A 23,724-nucleotide genomic window follows, 5' to 3' on the forward strand; every position below is an offset into this window, starting at 1 on the left:
AATTGCTACTGCAACAAAATAATTTCCCAAATTGGGATCAATAAAGAAGCAGTCTAAGTCTAAGTATCTACTCTTGGGGCAAGTATTAAGCAAAATCTGAAGTGCCATTTTGATTGGTGCATGTAGGAATGGCCTATCATGTTTGCTCATAATTCAAGTTGCCTTTGAGCAAACTCACTTAGACTTCCTGTGCTATCTCCTGAACATAACATGGCAGGTTTCATTAAAATCAGTGAAGATGAGACAAATGGCAGAATTCTGAGTGTGATGAAACAAGTCTGTGATTGGTCTCACTCCTTTTTTTCAGAATAAAACTATACGACGTGACTTTGCTCACCTTTGTGAATCCTGAAATCCACTCACTGCTTCTCACATATTTAATTTTTTGCCCATTGAGCTTCTTCCTGTTGAAGAAAGGGGATTGAACCTGGATTTGGCGCTTGTGACTATATTTGTTGAAACAATTTTGCCTGATACGGAAACAATTTTGCCTGACACGGAATATATATATATAACCAGAAACACTGTTCTTCCAAAAGTGTTGGGACAGCAAGTTTACAAAGTAACATGTTGACATGTAATATGACAAAAGAACACTGGTCTCTTTGCTCAGGTGTTGGATTCAGTCAAATCTTGAAAATGAAACGCAATTTACCTAAGTGAATGAAAAAATGTTTTTTCATTGCTTATATCAGTTATTGCATTAGTTTGCACTACCACTTTTACTTTAAAGTGACAAACCACCTGGTAACCACCATGTTGCTCTAGTTTTTGTAACTTCTTATGTAGTATGATGACAGACTCTGATAGATAGAGGCACAGCAAATAACGCCAAATCATCAATGACAGTGACTCGCCTGGTTTGGTTGCTGTCTGTTTGATGAGCATGGCTTTACTTGACAAAAATTGATATTTCCTTCTGACTAATCCTTTAACCCTTTTGATATGAATATACATATAGCTTAGCATACACTGACAAAGGGTATTTTTTGTGGTTCACATTTGATATAAAGAATAATACAGAATTAAGTTAAAATACCTATTAAGATCGAAGAGGGACAGAGTAATGTTAGCAGCTGCTGTCAGCAGCAGAAGAGGAGGCTGCCAAGTTGAGCAGGTGACCTCAAAGGAGAGGTGGATTGATAATGGCTAATAAATATGATACAGGAGATAGAAATGCTGCTGAAGTCATCTGCTGTTGACTGCAGTGGTCTTTGGGGTAAGCAGGGTCCATGAGCATGACTGGCCAGCTGGCTTGCTAACTACCCCCACGGGTGTTTATGGAGCTTCTCAACTCTGAAAACATTGGAGCACATATTCCATTCACCATTAATTTTCACTGCCAATATTCTGCAGAAAGATCTAATCTACGGCTGCATGTCCTATGTCTGTCCCTAATTGTTTATTTGGCTTCAAACTTTGAAAACTTTCAAAATCCTGATTATACTCTACTGCTGTGTGAGTCTTTTTTTTATTGTTTTGATTATGCTCTCCTCCTCACTCACCTGCCCTCTTGCTCACCGCCCTCGTCTGCCTGCTGCTGGGGCAAAAGCCTAACACTGATCCTTCTGCCACAATCTGAACGAATGGGATTATGTCAGCTCAAATCAGACTAAATCGTGGCGTTCGACAAGGATACCCTCTGTCACCTCTAATTGCCATATTTCTTGAGCCCCTGGCCATAGCCTTACGGGCTAATTCAAATACAGGGTGTGCAGGCAGGTCAGGAAGAACAGAATCTTTTACTCTATGCGGATGATGTTTTATTAATATCCAGCAATCCTGAATCCTCAGTCCCTGAAATTTGCTCAGTTATAAATCAGTTTTCAATCAGAGATATCCAGATACACAGTTAACTGGTCGAAATCAGAAGCCATGCCATTATCCAAAATGTACCGCCCCCAGATATCAGAAAGAATTGGAAATTAGGAGATTAGAAGGATTAACATATCTGGGCATCATACTTACGGCAGGTCTGAAACAAATAATGGAAGCCAACATATTCCCGGTCATTCAGAAAACGCAAACTCTGTTACGAAATTGGGATAATTTGTATATCTCACTAATAGGCAGACTCCATTTAGTAAAAATGATTTTAATTCCCAAGATCAATTACATCACTTCCATGTTACTGCTACATCTTCCTTCCTCACTACTTAAAACATACAGCGGGATAATACAAAAGTTTATCTGGCAGGGAAAAAAACCCATGTTTAATCGGACCAAGCTATATGCTGCAAAAGATAAAGGGGGATTGGCACTATCGCGAATAGACTGGTATCATATGTCATTTTCTTTATCTCAGCTATCTAAAATTCACCTTCCCCCTACAGATATCCCTCTGTGGATCAGGATAGAAGAGCAACTAGTATATCCTTTTTCTGTGGAGGCCTTCCTTTCACAAACAGATCACAGACAGATATTTATCAGGCAGATCCTCAATGTGGTATATTAAGAAACTGTTAATAGGTAAGAAGAGTTTTTCTTGGGATAAATTAATTTGATCTGGTATTCACATTCTTGAGGACGTGATGGAGGATGCTGGATTCAGATCCTTTGACGAAATTAAAAATAAATAAAATCTATGTCATTCAGAATTTTGGAGATTCCTACAAATTAGACATGGCATTCTCCCAAAAAAGAACATATTCGGCACGGTATAACTGAAATTCAGGAAATTTCACACAAGATAGGAGACAAGAAGACAAGAATTTATTAGAAGTACACTGGTGCCAAAACTGGATGGTCTAAAGGTGTGCTGGGATAGGGACCTGGTTCGGGAGATTCCAGAAGATGATTGGAAAAAGCTGTGTGCATCATGGTACTGTTATTCACGTGAAACACTGTCACAACTAATTTGTTATAAGATATTAAATAGATCCTACTGGACTCCTTCCAAATTATCAAGACTGAAACAGTGATATATGTTGGAGATGTAATAGAAAGGTGGAACCTCTGGTGCATATGTTATATGAGTTAGTGTTGTCTCGTTCACGAATGATTCATTCAAAAGAACGAATCTTTTAAGTGAACGGACTGAACCGGATCACTTCCTCAAGTGCTGACAGTTCAACTGAACTGAGAAACGAACGAATCACTTGACAGTTCAACTGAACTGAGAAAGTGAACTGAGAAAGTGAACTGTCAGCAGGCGGCGCTGCTGACAGTTCAACTGAACTGAGAAACGAACGAATCACTTGAGGGAGGGACCGCGCACGCCGACTGCGCCGCGTCACCGAAGCATGAATCTATGGCAAGCCGTTCCTGCCAGAAATACGCCACATTCAGTCACGTTTCAACTTCATTACGGCATAAAAAACGCATTTTTTTTCAGATTTTATGCCGTTTTTTTATGCTGTAATGCGCAAAAAGAACGCCGTTTTTTATGCCGTAATGAAGTTGAAACGCGACTGAATGTGGCGTATTTCTGGCAGGAACGGCTTGCCATATGAATCACTCAGTGAACTACACTCTCCTGAATCATTTGCCTCTGAGGGAAACACTTTCATGGCGACCGTTGTTCCCCGTTGTTTTAACAGATTTAGTTTCCAGATAAACAAATGCTGGCAGTAATGAGGAGCGACGGAGGGCGATAGGGGTGTGTTGTGTTCAAGTGTACCTCGGAGAAAACTAACTTTTTTTTAAACTCTGCTAAATTTGCCACCGCAACAACAGTACAGTAGGACACAGCATGTAACAAATAGTGTATAAAACCCGCAGTTTGAGAAAACGCGTGACTGTCTGATCATCTCATTGCGACAATTTGCGAGGGAATGGTGCATATTCAGTGTGAATCCTTCACTGAATGTACTGTGGGGTATACGTTCAGTGAACGGATCACTCACTGAGCCCAATTTGCCGAGTAGACCAGTTAAATAGCATACCATAGGATAGGACACTTAAAACATCATGATTTATAATATAGTTATATATAGTTTTATATTTACAAATGTGTTTGTCAAAGCAACACAGTAACAACACTCTCGTCTCCCGGTCCTGGAAGCTGTGAACTGAACTGAAACTTAAACCGTTCAGCCGTATATCAGTTCAGGAGTCGCAGGCTCCTCCTGCCAAGCACTGAATGATTCGGTGATTCAGTGAATGCATCTTTTGAACAAATCTTTCTATTGAACTGATTCTAGTGATTCAGTACATCTAAAAGAACTGGCGTGCCCATCACTAATATGAGTGTGACAAAACAACTGACATGTGGAATGCAATAATTTTGTTTTTAAATAAAATGTTAGGTACACACTTGATCAAAACCCCCTTATTATGTCTTTTGGGTTTACTACCAGATAATATCCAAATGTCAAAATGCAGAAAGTCATGGTGTCGTTTAGCTATAATAACAGGGTGCAGGATAACTTTACACCACTGCAAATCTCCCACCTTGTCCACTTTTAAGGAATGGATAGAGGTACTGAGCTCAATGGCAGGTTATGAGGAGGTCACCTATGGAGTGGCTGGAAGGGAAGATCTATTTAATTAAGTATGGGGCCCATTCCTAGCTCAATTGCTGGATATGAAAGAATGACACTACCTACTTCTGCATAACTTTTTTTATTTGGGTCAAATACAGGATGTGTATACTATGTAGACTTACTAGGGTGTTGTGCTTTTGCTTTGTTTTTTGTTTTGTGATTTATGTTTCATGTTGTAGGTCTAGCTTGAAGTGTAGCTTGTTGCTGGACTGTAGACTCCTTTACATTCTTATTTTATTTTCTTGTTTGTAGAGGGGGAAAAAAATGACTGGGCAGATACTGACAGGGGACACAATGTATGCTTTTCTTATTCATGTAACTTTAATAATGTAACAGTTGTTCCCTTATATTTGTCTGACTAAAACATAAATTTGCAGGTCCAGATAATCTGGAACCATATTTAACGATATATCATGGAATGAGTCCCTGAATGCTAAAAATTTTCTTTCATTACACATTCATTGAATCACTGGATCAATAAAAAACAAACAAACAAACAAAAAAAAAAACCTGTGCCATTCATTTCTATCAATCTCTCAAAGGCTTTTGATACAGTTGACAATCTTATCATGAAGCAACATCTGCTCAGTATTGGGTCATCTGGCTGATTTGAAAATTAGTTGGTTTATTAGGCTTGGTTTTGGGTCCACTTTTATTTATTATCTATGTTAACATCCTCGGGGATATTGGACAGTTTCATCTTTAGGCCAATGATACTATCATTCCCTACTGTGGTGCCACCCTTGCTAAATCACCTGAGCATTTTCAGTGTGTCTTTTGTATTGCAGAATCAGGGATCACAGTCTAATCTTACAGTTCTGCTGCTACAGAAACTAAATTGATGTTATCTCTTGCCAGGAAGGCATTAGTTTCTCTTCGTAACAACGCAACATTGCTCTGCAGTGAGATTAAATTATATCATTTTAATTGATGGGCTCTGACAGAGGAGCTGGCCATGTGCTGAAATATGTGGTTGAGGCTGCAGTTAACAGCAATGTACAAAGACTTGCAATTTCTTATATCCTTATTTAAGAGTTGTTAAGAGGCATCTTTATTTCTTTCTGGCCTTTCTGTGCCAATTGATAAGTAATGACCAGTATCATTACTTTTGTTCAAACCGTATTTATTATTATTGCTGTTGTTATTATTATTGTTTTTGTGTAGGAATTAGATGATTTACTAATCCCAGGAATCAGTCTATGAATTGTACAAGTTTTTGTGGCCCTTTCTCCCTAAGGTGAAGGAGAGGACAAAAGGACATTTGATGAGGAAAACAGGATGAGGGGGGAAATTTAGGATGAAATTCATTGTGCCTGAGGAATTTATAGTATAGTATAAACCCTAGGAATCAGGATGAGTGCAATCATCAAATGGTCATTGTTTTGGTGGAAAGATTTACCAACACTAGGTAGGGCTGGGTGATATATCGATATATTTTTAAATGTGATATGGAATTAGACCATATCGCATATATCAAAATAGTTCAAATTTGCGCCGTGATCCTTGCTCCATAACCTGCTGTGCTGACCCAGAGCTCTCTGCACTGTCTGCTCCCCGGGCCCCCACCCCTCCTCTTACATGCACAGAGGGGGGAGGGGCAGGAACAGTCACTCCGACCGGCAGTCTTCAACAAACATGGACGAAGTAACAACGTCTGCGGAGTGTGCGGAGAGGAATTGGTTAGTAAAAGAAAAAGTAGTGGCTCAGTAATTTGGAGATGGTTCGGATTCAAACTGTACGATGAGCAACAACAACACATTATATGTAGGGAGTATCATAAACAAGTTACAGCCAGGGGTGGAAGCACTACAAATCTTTTTCACCACCTAAAACAGTGGCACAAGCTGCAGTAAAAAGAGTGTGTGAAACCGCGCGCTGCAGAAACCCCGGCCACATGCTGTCCACAACCCGAAAAAGCTCCAGCCCGAAACAAAGCTCACTGCAAGCTTCATTTTCCCGCAGTGTACCTTATGAAAAGAAAAGCGACAAGTGGTTTACCATAACTAAAGCGGTGTCCTACCACATTGCTAAAGATATGGTCCCTGTTGCAACTGTGGAGCAAGTCGGATTCAAAAAGCTACTGAAAACTATGGACCCGAGATATGAGCTTTCCAGTCGCAGCTACTTTGCACCAGAAGCACTGCCACAAATGTACAATGAAGTCAGGCAGAGCCTTGCTGACCGGCTCGCTAACGTGACCCATTTTGCGTTGACCAGCGATATGTGGTCAAGCAGGACGTGTGAGCCTTATATGAGCATGACAGTTCACTTCATTCAAGACTAGGAGATGAAAACAGCGTGTCTCCAGACAAGTTATTTCCCCCAGGATCACACCGGTGAGCATATAGCTGAGGCTCTGCAAGACGCAATTGCAAGCTGGAAACTCCAAGAAAAGCATTTGTTTGTTATAACAACCGACAACGGGAGCAACATCGTCAAAGCGGTTGAGCTGAAAAAGTGGCTGAGGATGCAGTGCTTCGGTCACAGACTACACTTGGCTATTGGTGAGTGCAGTGTTGTAAGGAGTATTCAGAAATGTTACTTTAAACAAAAACATTATTTTTTCCTTATTTTCCTTTGTGTGTCTGTCTGCAACTTTGTGTTTTATGCTGTTGTCTTGGCCAGGTCTCTGTTGAAAAACTGATTGTTAAATAGAGGTTAAATAAATTAATACGACACAAAACTTAAAGTGCTAAAAGTAAAATCACGTACAATACAGAATGGCCGATTTCAGAACCATATTTATTAGATTATTGGATTGCATTGATGTGTTTACCACTTTAATGTTACAGCTGGTAAAGGTGAGGTAATTATGACTTTAAAATGCTGGTTAGCCTGTTGATATCATCAAGGTAACATACATTTAGCTATTATGATAGACACTAGTTTTTTCTCTGGATTGAAAGAGCAAACTGCAAAGAAATAATGTTGACATGTAGGCCTAAACATTGTGGAGTTTAGTGGAGTAGAAACATGAAGTAACATTTAAAAAATTGCAAAAATGTGAGTTCAAGTGAAACCAGAGTCAAATTTGTCACATAAGCCCATTTGATTAAAAGTTTTTTATGATACTGACAGGACATGGCATGAATGACAAGCGCGTCTCCTGGGCCATTTCTCTGTGCAAGAGAATTGTAAGCTGTTTTTCGTACAGCTGGAAGAAAAGGAGACATCTTGCTGAAGTCTAGATTCAGCTGGGTCTGCCAAGTCACCAACTCATAACTGAGTCTGCCACACGCTGGGGATCAAGGCAGCAGATGATACAGAGAGTCCTGGAGCAGGAAGGAGCACTGGCCAAAGTCCTGTCCAGTGACCAAAAGACCAGGCACTTTGTCCCTACCTGGCAGGACTTAGAGGTCCTAGAAGCAGTCCAAAAGGTCCTGAAACCTCTCCAGGACTTTACTGATGCTTTGTCAGGTGAGGAGTACGTCACTCTACCATATGTGAAACCTGTGCTGCACCTTTTTAACGAAAGTCTCCTGGCATGTGAAGAGGGTGATAGCGAGCTTTGCAACTCGATCAAGACCAGCATTGTTGAGTACCTCAACAGGAAGTATTCTGACCCAGCCACTACTGACCTGTTGGAGATGGCTTCATTTGTGGATCCACGGTTCAGGGCCACCTACATCCCAAGTGAAAAAGTCGATGCATTGAAGCACAGAGCTGTCTTGGCGGTGGAGACGCTACTGGATGATCAGAGCAGCTGTCAGCTGCCTTACCTATGTGTGCCCACTGTGCCTGAGCCTCCAGATGGAGAAGCAGCAGTAGCACCAAAAGCTAAGAAGACACTGGCAAGCTTCTTCAAGCAGTGCACAGCCACCACCACTGCACCAACCAAGAGGGGGGCTATTGAAAATGAACTGTCAAGTTACTTGCAGTCAGCAAGTGTGGAGAATGACACTGATCCCCTAAAGTGGTGGAAGGATCATGAGGTTGTCTTTCCAGCTGGCTAAAAAGTATCTCTTGGTACCAGCTACCAGTTCACCCTCTGAAAGGGTTTTCAGCTGAAGTGGCAATATCGTGACCTGCCACAGAGCATCTCTGAAGGAGGACACGCTTGTCTGTCTTCTAATGTCTACCTCGAGACAGCACTACTGTTTATTAAAGTAAAAAAAAGAGGGGGGAAATGTTTATTGAGTTGATTCATTGTGTTTGAGTATTCAGTCTGTTTCTTGTGCAACTGGTTGAGAGACTGTTCAGATAAGAAATTGAGTTAACAAAAAGGAAAAGGTAATCTCAAGCTGATGTTTAAAAAATGTTTTCTTAAACTGAGCACTTTATTTTGTTCTCTCTTTATATATAAATGCTGCCCTTACTAGGGTTTGTCATATTTTGTTCTTTTGTAATGTTCGTTATTTGCATCTGTGGATTTATTAGAAAGGAGAAGAAATAAGGCATTTGTCAAACTGAAAAAATGTTGATAATATTGGCCAGGTATTTTTATTTAAGATATTTTTTTATTGAAATGTGCACCTTACGGAGCTTTACAGTATTTATGTTTACATTTTATTGTTATTTGAACAGCTGAGCATTTTATTTATGAACCAGGTGAAGAAACCTGTTTATTATTCATTCATTTGATTTTGCAACTGTTCATTGAAATAGCCAGTTTCAATAAAACTACTTGACATCTCATATTTGGCTTTGACTTTGACTGAACATTTGCTCTCACTTTGCAGTAAAAATATCGGGATATATATCGTATATCGATATTCCGCTAACTATATCGGGATATGACTTTTGGTCCATATCGCCCAGCCCTAACACTAGGTGTATGTGATTGCCAGTAACCAGTTGTCCTGTTGTTGCCGGACAGTATAAAATTCGAGACACTGTGAAGATCTGCAGAGAACACTCTGCATAAGTCTCCCATCTATGCTGCATGTATTAAAGAGACCTGATTCATCACACAGAGTCTGTAATTCTTCAGAGAATTAGCAAATCTCAACGATCAACGTAGAATATCCCTTACATAATTTCTTATATCCTTGTTTAAGTGTTGTGAGGAGGCATTTTTATTTCTTTCTGGCCTTTCAGTGCCAATTGATAAGTAATGACCGCTGTCATCATCATTATGTTCCAACCATATTTACTATTATTGCTGTTGTTGTTATTATTATTGTTCTTGTTAACAGTAGGGACCATTAATAGTAGTATTTTCACTATAAAATGTATTATGATAACTAGGTTTATATTGGGCGATTATAACCCTGTGACCATAATTATTAATATTATTGTACAGAATCTTGTTAATAGGTTGATGTAGTAGTAGTTGATATGTTTAGTATTAGTATTAGTATTAGTAGTAGTAGTAGTATAAGTAGTAGTAATAGTGTTACTTGAATGATGCTACTGCCGCTGCTGCTGCTGCTGCTGCTGCTGATGATGATGATGATTGCTATAGTGAATTGTTATCATTTTGTATTCAGTAATATGGATTATTATTACCCTTTGAGTCTTTATTTGATCTTTCTTCTGTCTCCTCTCTGTCTCTCTTCCCTCTCTTTTGACCAAAAAATAATTTAAACCTTCCCCTCCATTTTTTCTGGAGCTTTTAATTACATTCCATGGGTTTCCTCAGCAGATAGAGTTTTGTATGGAACTTCAGTGACATGAGTCAGGAGCTGAGCAAGTTCCACTTGCTGACGAGGGCCATGAGATATGGTTGAAATCGCTCAAAAAAGCTTCTAAGTAGATGGTGAGTTCCTTATTTTTAATGACTTTCAAGGTCAACAATAAAAAAAAAAAAAAAAAAAAATGTTTATGCTGAACTGAAATTCATTTGCACTACATCAGCCAAATCTCTGATTTGTTTCTTAAACTTTTTTGGCCCTACATGTGAGTATTGTTGTTAAGATGTGCTCGACAGACAAATCAACTTAACTTGAAACAGCCATTGACTGACAAATGTTGTGCAGTAAGTCAAAAATAGGAAATCACTACAGCAAGGAACATTTACCACCAGCATACAAACAAAATTTAACCAACATTAAATTCCTGCTCCTGATTTACCATTGCACCACTGTAGAACAAACCAGCTAAACACACAAAAATGAGCATCTTCACTGGCATACAGCTAGACACACAGCCCTACTGGTTACATGGTTCTCTCTCTCTCTCTCTCTCTCTCTCTCTCTCTCTCTCTCTCTCTCACACACACACACACACACACACGAACTCATCACTGTTCACGAAGCACGCCCATCATCCATACATACATAGCAAGGCATATGGTTTCCCTGTGTTTCATGATGGCACTGCATTGCAGTCATTGCTGACCTCCAAGCTCCTGGTCGTCCACTCCTCGATCACCCTCCCATCCCCCCTTCTCGTCTCCTCTTCTTCCTTGTCCAAACTCCAGCCCTGCATGTCACTTCCTCTTTTTTCCTTCCACCTACCTGACTCTCCTGTCCACACGGAACTTCAACATCCTTCCCTGGAAAAGTCATGTACCAACAGCACAGGAGACGGGACGGACAAAAGGACAGATGGAGGAGCGATGGGGAAATGAACAGAGAGGTGGAGAACAGCTCAGCAGATGGATGAGAGGAAGGAGATGCACACCGCTGTCCTTTTCTCTATCCTTCAGACTGCATGCCTCTCTCTCTCTCTCTCTCTGCTTGTTTCCCCACCTGTCTCACCCTCCCTCTTCCTTCCTCTCTCTGTCTCTCTCTCTCTCTCTCTCTCTCTCTCACACACACACACACACACACACACACACACACACACGCTGAGAATTGCAACACTCAGCTCATTTAGTCCTTGCAGTCTGGTTGATAAGCAGTGTATCCTTATGTCTCAATTTTATTTTTTATCTCATTTAGTTTCTCTTTCTCTCTTTCTTCCATTGCCTGTGCATTAGTGTCCCTCATCCCTCTTGGTTTTCTCGGACAGGACAGTGCATCAACAAAAAGAAAAAAAAACAAAAAAAACAAACGTGGCCTCAGCTACTGAATGACTGCATCTTCCCCCTCTGTATGTATGTGTATGTATCTGTCTAGAACGCCTGTCCAGTTCTCCACAGGTACAAACATCTACTCCTTTTTGCTGTTTGGGGTTGAATGGGGGTAAGTAGGCACAGCGCAGTTGTTTTCTGTTTCTTTTTTTTTCTCTAGGAAAAAATAATTTCACTCGCAGACCTGCAAATGAAGAGAGGAAGGACAGGGAAAGACAAAAGGATGGAGGGAAGGAAACCAATTTCCTTACATGACAGGGTCTGACTCTGCAGACCGTGGTTTGCGTTCTGTTTCCTATTCACTCATAGTTCTTTTTAACCATACTCACAAACTTTTTGTAACCTCAACCAAGTACTTCCCCTTCCACAAATTAGCCAAACCTTAATGATATATAGGGCAAATCAGAAAACCGTCAAATCAATCATTCAATATCAGTAATTTTTTTCAGGCAGCATGTGTTGGCTTCTGAGTCAGAGGGCAGTGCTAAAAAATTAAGACAGTCCACATGTGCACCACTTCAACAAAGTGTGAATGTGATGAAAACTAAGAAACAAAGAAAAAAGAGGAAGAAGAAATGACAGAAAAGGGAAAAAGGGGGACAAAAAGAAAAAAGAAAGAAAGAACGCAATATGGCTTCTGTCAAATACTGAATGAATGGCACATGCACTGCAGAAAAGTATTCAGTAGAAATCTCAGACACATTTGTTATCAAGATAAAACCTTTTATTACGTCACAACCAGTGTTGTATATTTAGGTCTTTCAATGCCAACTGAGCAAACTCTGAAACTGAACAAACTTCATCTGCTAAGGAAGTCCATGAAATGCAATTGAACAATTTGACAGCAACACAAATTGCAGAACATATTATTTACACAAATTACATTATCATGTGACACAGACATATCCTGTGCTCTAGAGCATTTCAGTGGCAGTTATGATGGAGCGACAAGGTCTGTGCTTTCACTTTCTCCACCCAGATAAAGCAAAGCATTGCATAAGTTTGACAGTTAACTACTGAGGACATCTTTACTGATACATTTATAAATGGAATATTGAATTTGTGCACTATACTTGAACCAAACAAACTGTAATTCTATTTTGTTTTTGCAATATGTGGCTCTTCATTGAGAAATAATAAAACAGAAAAAATATGTTTTGCATATTAGCTTAATAGTTAGTAAAAATGTTTTTTATTCTGTGTTCTATGTTCCGTCTGTCTGTCTGGAATGGCTGTCCATTGAGGACCAAATCTTGAAATAAGATGTGACAAATTCTTGCCAGGACATGGTCAGTTTGAGATAATTGGCAGAGTACTGCAAGAAAGTTGTTAGGTAAAACTGATTTGTAAGAAAGGAATTTGACATTAACTAGACCAAACTTAGTAGTCAAGACAATGGGTTGAACAGCATCCAGAATTGGTTTATACTTAAATGACTATGACAGCAGGAGCGGGAGGAAGTTGTCATCTGCCACACATAGCCGGAGAAATATTTTTGTTTTAGTTGTTGCAGCTTGCAGAGTCTGAGGAAGCTCCATTTCAAGGAGATTATCGATCAAACTTCTAATTTGGTGGAGATTTTGTCTGACATTGGAAAGCTCAGAGATACTCATTGTTGTATGTCGCCCAGTCAAGTGGAGAACCCAGACCCATGAAGCAGCACAGGTGAGTTGACAAGCTAGTGTTTGTTTTTTAGTACACTGCTAGCTCAGAGAGTGGCTGGCTAGCAATAGACAGGTTGCTGACTGGGCAAGGTGGTCCTGGAGCCAACAATTCATTAAAATGCTAAATCACAAGGTCCCCTGGTAATATTGCTATGTGAATAGGACATAAGCCTTTGTCGAGAAGGCTAAACTTAAGTCTTTCATTTCATTTCATTCTTTTTCATTAAAGTCTTTCATTTTCATGGGAAATCAGACCCAGTGACAGCTACTAAGTATAAATGTGTAGAAATTGCAGTTTTCTCGCTAATGGTCTCATTTGCTTAAGTAGGTCATATAGAGGCATCAATGTTAAATTCAGTCTTTTCATGACTACTTAAAAACTTAAAAATATTGCCTTGTTCATGTCAGGAATGATAAATTTAGTTCTCATGCAGTTACATTATTTGTGTTCTGAAATTGATAGCTCTTTTATGATTGTCAATTACAGTTAACACCAAGACCATCTTAATGTACTGAACTCCACATTGTTGTAGGAGACAGAACTGAAGAAGGGGGGATTCTTTGCCAGATTGTGAGGATGAGTTTGAACCATAGACTGTAGAAATAGTGGACAGAGCTTCCAGGTCTGAACAGTGAATCCAAAGTAAAAGTGCCGTAAACCTGCCTTCTTTCTAATGACCGGCAGGGGCCGACTCTATTGGCTGCATAAATACATTCACAAGTCACTTTATTAGGTACACCTGTTCAATTGCCTGTTAACACAAATAGCTAATCAGCCAATCACATGGCAGCAACTCAATGCATTTAGGCATGTAGACATGGTCAAGACAACTTGCTGAAGTTCAAACTGAGCATCAGAATGGGGAAGAAAGGAGATTTAAGTGACTTTGAACATGGCATGGTTGTTGGTGCCAGACGGGCTGGTCTGAGTATTTCAGAAACTGCTGATCTACTGGGATTTTCATGCACAACCATCTCTAGGGTTTACAGAGAATGGTCAGACAAAGAGAAAATATCCAGTGAGCGGCAGTTGTGTGGACGAAAATGCCTTGTTGATGTCAGAAGTCAGAGGAGAATGGGCAGACTGGTTCGAAATGATAGAAAGGAAACAGTAACTCAAATAACCACTTGTTACAACCAAGGTATACAGAATACCATCTCTGAACACATCACACCTTGAAGCAGATGGGCCACAGCAACAACAGAAGACCACACTGGGTGCCACTCCTGATTGGAAAATTATTGCCTGGTCTGATGAGTCTTGATTTCAGCTGCGACATTCAGATGGTTGGGTCAGCATTTGGCGTAAACAACATGAAAGCACAGATCCATCCTGCCTTGTATCAACAGTTGAGGCTGCTGGTGTTGGTGTAATGATGTGGGGGATATTTTCTTGGCACACTTTGGGCCCCTTAGTACCAATTGAGCATCGTTTAAACGCCACAGCCTCCCCGGGGTATTGTTGCTGACCATGTCCATCCCTTTATGACCACAGTGTACCCATCTTCTGATGCGTACATCCAGCAGGATAATGCACCAAAGCATTATCCTATCACAAAGCTCAAATCATCTCAAACTGGTTTCTTGAACATGACAATGAGTTCACTGTACTCCAGTGGCTTCCACAGTCACCAGATCTCATTCCAATAGGGCACCTTTGGGATGTGGGATGGGAGATTTGCATCATGGATGTTCAGTCGACAAATCTGCAGCAACTGCAACCAAAATCTCTGTGGAATGTTTCCCACACCTTGTTGAAAGTATACCACAAAGAATTAAAGCAGTTCTGAAGGCAAAAGGGGATCCAACCTGGTACTAGCAAGATGTACCTAATAGGGCCAGTGAGAGTAAGTTGTATTGCATGTAAGCTTATGAGAAAATGACCATACTTGATTTATTACACCAGTAAATAGTTACCTAATGCATTTATGGTCAAATTTGTTCGTTTCTCATTTTCATCTTATGCTCATTTTGTAAGTTGTTGTCCCATTTAAAGTAAAATAGATGATACAACAGGATAAATGATAGATCGTGGCTACTTTGTGATTGACAAGTAATCACAACAAATGTTCAGTTGTAAGTCAGATCCAGTCAGGATAAAGACATAGCAATGTGTACCCTCTTGTTGCCACATTTGGCTCCAAAAATCCTAGATGGCGATGGTGATGGAATTTAATCTGCAACCCACTTGGTGGAAATTAATATTCCAAGATCTAGACTCGACATCCTTCCTGAAAGGTGGTGGACTTAAGGTTAACATTTGTTTAATTTTATAGTGGCTAAATAAGAGAATATGCTGGAAAATAATATTAACCAGTTGGACATTGGTGGACATTAATCTGCCAATGGCTAGGCTACCTCATCCTGTGTGACAAGTTTTGTAGTCAAGGTTAAAATGACAGAAATTAATTAAATTCCTTGAAATACAAATAAAATTCACTCAGCTCATTTTACCAGTCAGTGGATCACAAACTTCCTGACAGACAGGATGCAGCAAGTTAGGCTGGGGAAAATCACATCTAGTACCAGAACATCAGCACTGGAGCCCCCAAGGGATGTAATCTCCCCCCCTTGCTTTTCTCCCTCTACACCAAAATTCCTGAAGTTTAGAGACAACACAATGGTCATCTGCCTCATCCGAGACAGTGACGACTCTGCACACAGTTTGATGGAAGGTCAAACAAGCTCAATACTGTGGAGATGATAGTGGACTTCAGGAGAAGCCCCTCATCACTACTGCCTATCACCCTCCTCAAAAACATTGTTTCCACTGTGGAAAACCTCAGGTTTCTGGGATCTACTATCTCTCAGGACCTAAGGTGAAATTCAAACATAGCTTCAATCATCATGAGGGCACAACGGAGGATGTACTTTGTATGTCACGTCAGGAAGTTCAACTTGCCTCAACAGCAGCTGCCTGATTAATAGATGTGGGCCAGATACATGGTGACCATGCCTTTGTCGCTATGACAGCCAGCCATCCAATTACAGTCTAACAGTGTGCAGGAAAGTCAGTCCTGGGGAATGTGGTTTTATACAAATTAGCTGCAGACTAACAGCAGCTGGTGTTTATCATCCTTACAACGATACCTGGATATAATCAGAGAGAGTGCAATTCTAGATTTTGTATAAAGTCCACTCTTTAGTGTTGCAATGCATTTCTTTATGGATGGACTTTCATGCCACTGCATGGGTGACAAGCTAATTTTGCCACCCAGTTTTATGGAAGATGCAAATGGAGTAGGTTGAGTTAAAAGAAAGGACCAATAATGCACAGTGACATGTAAGTGCCATGCCATGTGTGTATCTAGTTTTGGGAAATATTTTGTTAAAAGACATATGAACATGCATGCGCTATGCAATATGCATGCACTCTATACAGCTAGCTTACTACCAATGCTACTGATTAAGCTGTCAAACTTTTGAGTTATAAAAAATGTATTACACTGTATTACAAAGCTGTATTACACTCATGATTAAGTTATTTTAACTTGTTTTGAATGAAATGGCCTGTTCACCCTTAAAACTACTTTATTAATAAAAACTTTTGCTTACACTGTGGTTCACCAACTTGTCAGCTCAATAATGCGTGTGACCAATGGCAGTGAACAGGCTGTTCATTTTGCTTTCATTGTCACTTTTGGAGTGGCATGGTGGTGTAGCAGGTAGTGCACGTGCCTCACAGCAAGAAGGTCGCCGGTTTGATCCCCAGGCAGGGCATTTCTGTGTAGTTTGCATGTTCTTCCTGTGCATGCGTGGGTTCTCTCCGGGCACTCCGGCTTCCTCCCACAGACCAAAAACATGCTCATTAGGTTAAACGGTGACTCTAATAATTGTCCTTAGGTGTGAGTGTGAGCGTGAATGGTTGTCTGTCACTATATGTTGCCCTGCAATTGACTGGTGACCGGTTCAGTGCCTCTCGGCCGTTGACAGCTAGGATAGGCTCCAGCCCCCCCGCAACCCTGAAAAGGATAGTCGGTATAGAAGATGAATGAATGTCCCTTTTGGACTAATTTGGCAATCATTTGACAACAGTAGGCCTATTATGCGACACATGCTCTTTTGAGTGTTGAGTATTGAAAAGGTTGAAAGATAGGTGTATTGGAAATTCTTGATGCCTCTGGACTTGGACACAACTATCAGACTGTGGCTTCTGATTAAAGTGAGTAGATAAGTTAAGATGTGATGATTCACATTTAGAAATGATTAGATCTAATGTTCTTGTCTTTCTAGTCTTGGATCGTGATATGCAACCATCTGGCATGTAGCCTACAGCTCATGAGGCAATGTTAGCATCTTAAATAAATGTTAATTTTCAAATAATTAATTTCTTCATTTTGTAAACATGCCTCCCTGCCATTCTTTCTCCTAACCCCTGTAATAATGATGCATGGATTGGCGTTAATGTCATTACAAATCCTCATATAGGCATATGCATAAATCATCAATCCAACGCCTGACTGAATGAATTATTTTCTCCTATTTGGAGATCTGCACACACGGATTTCACTGCACCTCTACTGGTCCGTGCAAGTTACATTGTCTTTCAAATTATGTTGCACCACACAACCATTCCAGGTGAATTATTTATTGTGTGTTGTTTTGACTACAACAATTTCACTGTTTGAACCTGAGCTGAGTGTAATCTTTTGGATGTGTAGAAGAACACTAAACATTAGGTCCTAACCAATCCTCTCGGCATGTTGGGAGATTTAAATAGGTCAATCTATTTAAATGTTCTGTGCCTTGTGCATAAATGCGCATAAAGTCTCACTTAAGAGAGACGCACTTATTATTTCTGTTATGAGAAGATTGCTTCAATAACTTTAATAATAATGATATTCCATCCACTATTAATCATAATATTACTTTTGTGACTGGGTCCGCCCAATCCACTGTGCCCGCAGATACAACGGCAATCTGTGCATCACTGTTCTGGTGTTTCAGGCACAGAAATTTTCCAGAGATCACACAGGTTCCCTTTGGAATGAATGGAGTACCAGTTGACTCACATACATACATACATACATACACACACGGAGTCTACAGTAAATACAGCCTGTTTACATTAAACAACTATGAAATTGTTTTAAACCAATCTAAACTCAAAAACATGAAGTAATATTTAAAATAAAATGTAACTGAAATATATGAAATTTAATGTTTATTTATCCAAAAAAGTCAAGCATAATGTGAATATGCTTAGTATAAACTGCATCTAAACAAATCAAAGTAAATTTTATTTACCAGATCACATAAAAAGGCTGAGCGTCACAGTCAAACACAGTTTATGTAAAAGTTTGCATTAACTAAAGCAGATCTGATTGAAGGTATTTAATTTATTCACATTGATTCAATATGATAGAAAAAACATTGTATTAAATGCAACTCTTAACATTAAACTTGTGTAATAAAATTACATGGAAAATTTACATATAATGGGTTAATAATTTTTATGTGTGTGGCAGACAAACCATGATCTTTTCCTTAACCTTCTTTTAGTAGGTTTTAGTTTCACATAGGACTCCTAGGGAACTGTCCTGCTGCCCCAATTTTTAAAAATGACAAACTGCTACAATAAGCTCCATCAGTAAATTCTGGGAAGATTTCATTTGTGCATTTGAATGTTCCTGACCAGTTTTACTGTCATTTTTGCATCACCCTTTATTATCTTGACACTTTATTGAAAACATAAACACGTTAAAACTTCAGAAATTAGACATAAGTTTAATTAGACGGAGTCAACAGGTGATCTCATTGTTTTTATTTCTTCTTATGACTCTTGGCCCTCATAAATATTAAGTAGTATAAATATGATATTTATGTAAAATGTAACAAAATTTTATGGAAAATAAATGAACATAATGTGAATCTACTTAGTATAAACTGAATGTAAACAAATCAAGTAACCTCTATGTGACCAGATCCCATTAGCTGGTGGTAGTGCACCTTAAGGCTGGTTGCAACCCACCCAAAACCGGAAGGAGTAGAAGAAGACCGACTTAACCCCTGGGCGTTGGTGAAGTTGACCCCGCGACCTCTACGCATGGCAAACGTTTGCCTCAACAACTGGAAAAATGACGCCGAACTTGCCCCTCAACTTGCTAACATTGTTATTTAATTATGTTTAAGCCTCAACTGAAGTGACGTGGTTGGTATTCAAAACTCATGGATAACATAATAGTCAATCAAGTATCATTCAAGGACTAAATATAGCACTAGCCAAATCCTGAATAAATATTAGAGTGGAATCATTTGGATTTGCTTCACTACCCGGCCAGACAATACACAGTAGTAAGAAATGGTGTTATTAAAATGTTCACATTCACTTGCAAGTCGGACAAAAAACAAAATAAAGCAAACAACAACAAAAACTATTCTGGACCAAATATTTTCATTTGACTACTTGGGAATAAGACCAAAACGGTCCTGTGTCCTTCCTCAATAATGCCTTGTTGATCATTAATAAAACACTTTGAATTTAGAAGAATATGCACTGCTCTGATCAAATTTTTTTTCTCTCTTTTTTTATGCCAGAATTATTTACAAAGACATGAACAGTAAAAACTGAAATCAAGATTGAAATACCTTAGATTTATTGCTTAATTTATGTACTGATCTTGCAAGTCCTGTATGGGATGCTGTTAATTTTTGTACATGACTGACTGCTCATGAAGAATGAAGAATGAATACATGAATGCAATACACATTCATGTATTCATTCTTTTTGATGCACAATGTCAGAGAAATGTATGTACTTTTACCATGAAGAGTTATTGTTACATACACACAAACCTGCAACTGACTATTTCTCATCCTGGTTGGAAACTAACATTGTACTGTTCTTTCTTACTTACAGATACAACATCACAGGGCCAAATCAACAGAGTAGCTCACATCTTGAAAGGGCAACCTCTCAATTTAGGTGAGCACACATAAAGTTGTGAGTAAGATGTATATTAACGCTGTCCCTGCACATTTATCTTTTGAGTCATATATACCGCAGTCACCAAACCCAAGTATCTTCAAAGACATCTGAGTTATCTACATTTTCATGTCACTTGAGTGCATGTCATGAGATTTCAAATGAAAGAGATTACTTCAGTCATGTAAATGAACATTTACGTAGACATGAAACAGTAACATTTATGTTTAAAGGTTGTGTGTTTAAAACTAGTGTCTATGATACATTTGAAACGCACAGAAACAAATGAAATCTTGGGGGACTGATACTCTTCTGCCTCGATTATGATCTATGATGTCAACATCCAGGAAAGCCTTATGTTTTTATTTTTTGAATATTCATGATTACAGATTGCTTTTATGTATTAGAAACCCTTTTGAATTGTTCCCGATGAATGCCAAATGTAATGTTCTTAAAATGTAATGTTCTCAGATGTTTTAAGGTGTAAAGATTTGTATGTTTTTACATATGAATGTTAAAGCTCTAGTGCATAACTATTACATACAAATGAATTACTGTTATATTCAAGCCATTGCAAAAGAATGTCCAGTACATTCACGCCATTGACAAATGAGTTGACACAATGCTGATTAAGCCTCAGCTCCACATCGTTCTCTGTATTGTCTCTGTATTGTAATCTTGTGTTGGCTGGCAGCATTCCTGCGCTAGTGCTCAGGAGGTTATTTGTTTTACCTCAAGACTAAGGGAGGACAGCATCAGCAGGACCTTTTTGCAGCCATTTTCTTTGCCTCCCCTTGCCAACTAGTGATGTGTCGCGAACGAAACGGCTCTTAGAGTCGACTCCTTGAAGTGAACGATCGCAGCCGGAGCGGGAGCCGCTTTGGGGGTTTTTTTGTTTTGTTCTTTCCTCGACTTTTTTTCTGTTCAAGCCACACGTGATTGGTCAGCTACATGATGTGTGGTGGCTTCTGTGTGTACGCACTGAGCAGGAGGGGGAGGGGCGGGGGTTACAGACACAGCGCGCACACACACACACACACACACACACACACACACACACACACACAGCCGCGACAGAGACAAAACACTAGAAAGGTGAGAAAATGAGTGACCACAGGAAATGCAGTAAAAATTGATATAAAGTATGTTTTGTACATTAGTAATTAATTTTACATTTTTTTAGGTAATAAATTAAGCAACAAAAAATCTGAGGAGCCACTTGGGGGCCGAAAGAGCCGGCTCTTTCAAGAGAGCTGAGCTATGAGAACCGGCTCTCTTAAAAGAGCTGAAATTCCCATCACTATTGCCAACAGACTGCAACTGTTTGTATTTGAAGGTGATAGGTTATAATACTAACAGTAATAGTTGTGCACTTGAGTTTTAGGTTGTTTTATTGTTAAATTAAAGGTGCACAATGTAGTTTGGGGGGAAAAAGTTCAGTGATTGACATTTCATGTCAAAACAGACTTTTTATGTTTATTACAGACAAAACAAACTGAAAGGACAGCACACTTTAATGCTGTTTTACTTTGTTTATCCTGAACCCCAGCTCATTTTATTTTTCAACAATATTATTTAGCCCTCATTTGAAGCTCATGTTTTTGTATTATTACCTCATTAATATTGTAACTGAGTTTTATTTCTGAGTTTAAATATAGTGCACTTAGATAATCAGTTTTACTGGTTATGGCGTAAAGCCATTGGCTTTTATGCTCAAGTACTGTTGGGTTTACAATAAAGTTTTAACTTTTTCTGAACTTTTCTTGTGTGTGGGATGCTTAAATAAACACATAAGGCTTATGCAAAACTTCCTCTTATCCTTTATACGTAATATGGAATAAGCAACATAAGGTTTACGTAAAAGTTCACATTAACTTTTATCAACACTTAAGGTTTAGGTTAAATTCTCTGTTAACTTTATATGTTATTATTGAATAAGCAACTTAAGGTTTATGTGAAAGTTCACATTAACTTTAATCAACACTTAAGGTTTAGGTAAAATTTTCTGTTAACTTCATATGTTATTATTGAATAAACTCATAAGGTTTATGTAAAAGTCCACTTTAACTTTGTGTATTAATGAAATGAACACATAAAGTTTATGTAGAAATTTGCATAAACTTTAACTTAAACTTCATTTAATAAAAAATGATGTCATTTACATTAACGATGCATGATAAAAACATTGCATTTCATTTGACCTTTTACTTTGAACTTATGTGGTGGACTTACATGGAAAATTTACATGTAATTAAAATACATAAAGTCCACATTTTTGGCTTAATTATTTTTTGAATGTTCTTCCTCCCCTATGTGCAATTTTTAGACATAACTGTTTTTTTTGTCTTGTTCATATCATTATTATTGATTATATAACTGATCAGCTGACCAATTAATAAGCATTCTAATCAAAGGAAGAGAGTAAGCATTATTAGCAAAATAGAAAACACCCTGATATAACAACAAAAACAGACATCAGCCATCTGTGAATGCCAGAACAAAACCTCTCATTGCATGGAATGGGAAGAGGTCAAAGGTTATCATTGACCAGAAGTCATATCAAGGAAATCTGAAACCAGACTTCAAACACTTAGGTCACGTGATGAAACCCGAGCTAGTTTTAGTTGCTAATAAGGACTGTGAGATATTACTGAAAGCACAAGGAAAGCTAGTCAGAGGACCTTGAGTCAAGATTATTTTTGTCACACATACTGAACATTTAGAATGAACTTTCAGGCTCAAAAATCTGAAAGTGACTTCAAAGGGAACATATTCTTTCTTGACCAAACTTCTCATAAATAAAAATACTAAAGTGTTATCTGTGGTTATAGCCGCTCAAGGTTGAGATAGTTTAAACTACTTTAATTAGTTAACTACAATTCAATTGAGTTAGCTAGTTTAGTCTGTGGTGCCCATGAATAGTGGGAGAAGAAAGAAGAGGAAAGAAGGAAAGTTATTCATTTTTAGGACTTCTCTCCAGGTCCTTCTTTGTGAAATATTAGCTCATTTGAACAGTTCAAGTTTAGAGGGGAGCTTATCCCCTAACCCTAACCTTAGGGAGCTTAACCCTAACCCTGAAAAGTAATTACTAGCTATATCTGTCAAATCTAGAGCAGTAAAAAGTACAAAATTTGCCTCTGAAATATAGTAGAGTACCAGTACAAAGCATCAGAAAATGGCAATACATACATGCAAGCTCCTCAAAATTGCATTAAGTACAATATATGAATGCACATAATTACCTTTCACAACTGTTGGGCTTTTATTTAGTATGCACTGAAACTATGAATATGCAAATAATACCTGTCCCTGTCTACACTCAGCCCACAGCCACTTGCTATTTCGCTCCTGATAGGCCTTGTCAGATATGAAAACATCCCATGGACATTGGTAACCAAGGCTAAATACTTGATTTTTATTGGAGCGGATGTTTAAGAATTCAGTTCAATATCTAAAAGGATCTGCATCAGCTCTAAAGCATTACAAAGTCTAGACTGGAATATTTAGTAGATACCCCTGCTTCTCTGCTTTAATGAAGCAAACAGAGAAGCTCATTCCATGCTCTGCGTAGGTTTATAGTAAAACAACATGTCTAGCTGACTTCAACTTAATTAGTTGTTGCTGGTATGCAGTAAACACTGATAACATGCAGGACAATAAACTCCTTTATAACAAACAACTGAGAACTTTTGGTTG

General features: G+C 38.8%; 1 protein-coding gene across 3 annotated transcripts in view; it reads right to left on the bottom strand.

Annotated features, from left to right (window-relative positions):
• The window catches only part of plekha6 (pleckstrin homology domain containing, family A member 6), a 289,330-nt gene that overhangs the window by 179,636 nt on the left and 85,970 nt on the right, over window positions 1-23,724 (bottom strand). The window contains exon 1 of one of the 3 annotated variants that reach the window (XM_076749461.1): window positions 10,883-13,963. The exons of the other annotated variants lie outside the window; for them this stretch is intronic. Within the exon in view, the coding sequence (XP_076605576.1) occupies window positions 10,883-10,914 (32 nt within the window). The 5' untranslated portion in view covers window positions 10,915-13,963. Of the gene's footprint in view, window positions 1-10,882; window positions 13,964-23,724 lie in introns of those variants that run through there. 3 annotated transcript variants of the gene reach the window in all.

The sequence above is a fragment of the Chaetodon auriga genome, chromosome 2 (assembly GCF_051107435.1).
Source record: "Chaetodon auriga isolate fChaAug3 chromosome 2, fChaAug3.hap1, whole genome shotgun sequence".
NCBI classification, from domain to species: Eukaryota; Metazoa; Chordata; class Actinopteri; order Chaetodontiformes; family Chaetodontidae; genus Chaetodon; species Chaetodon auriga.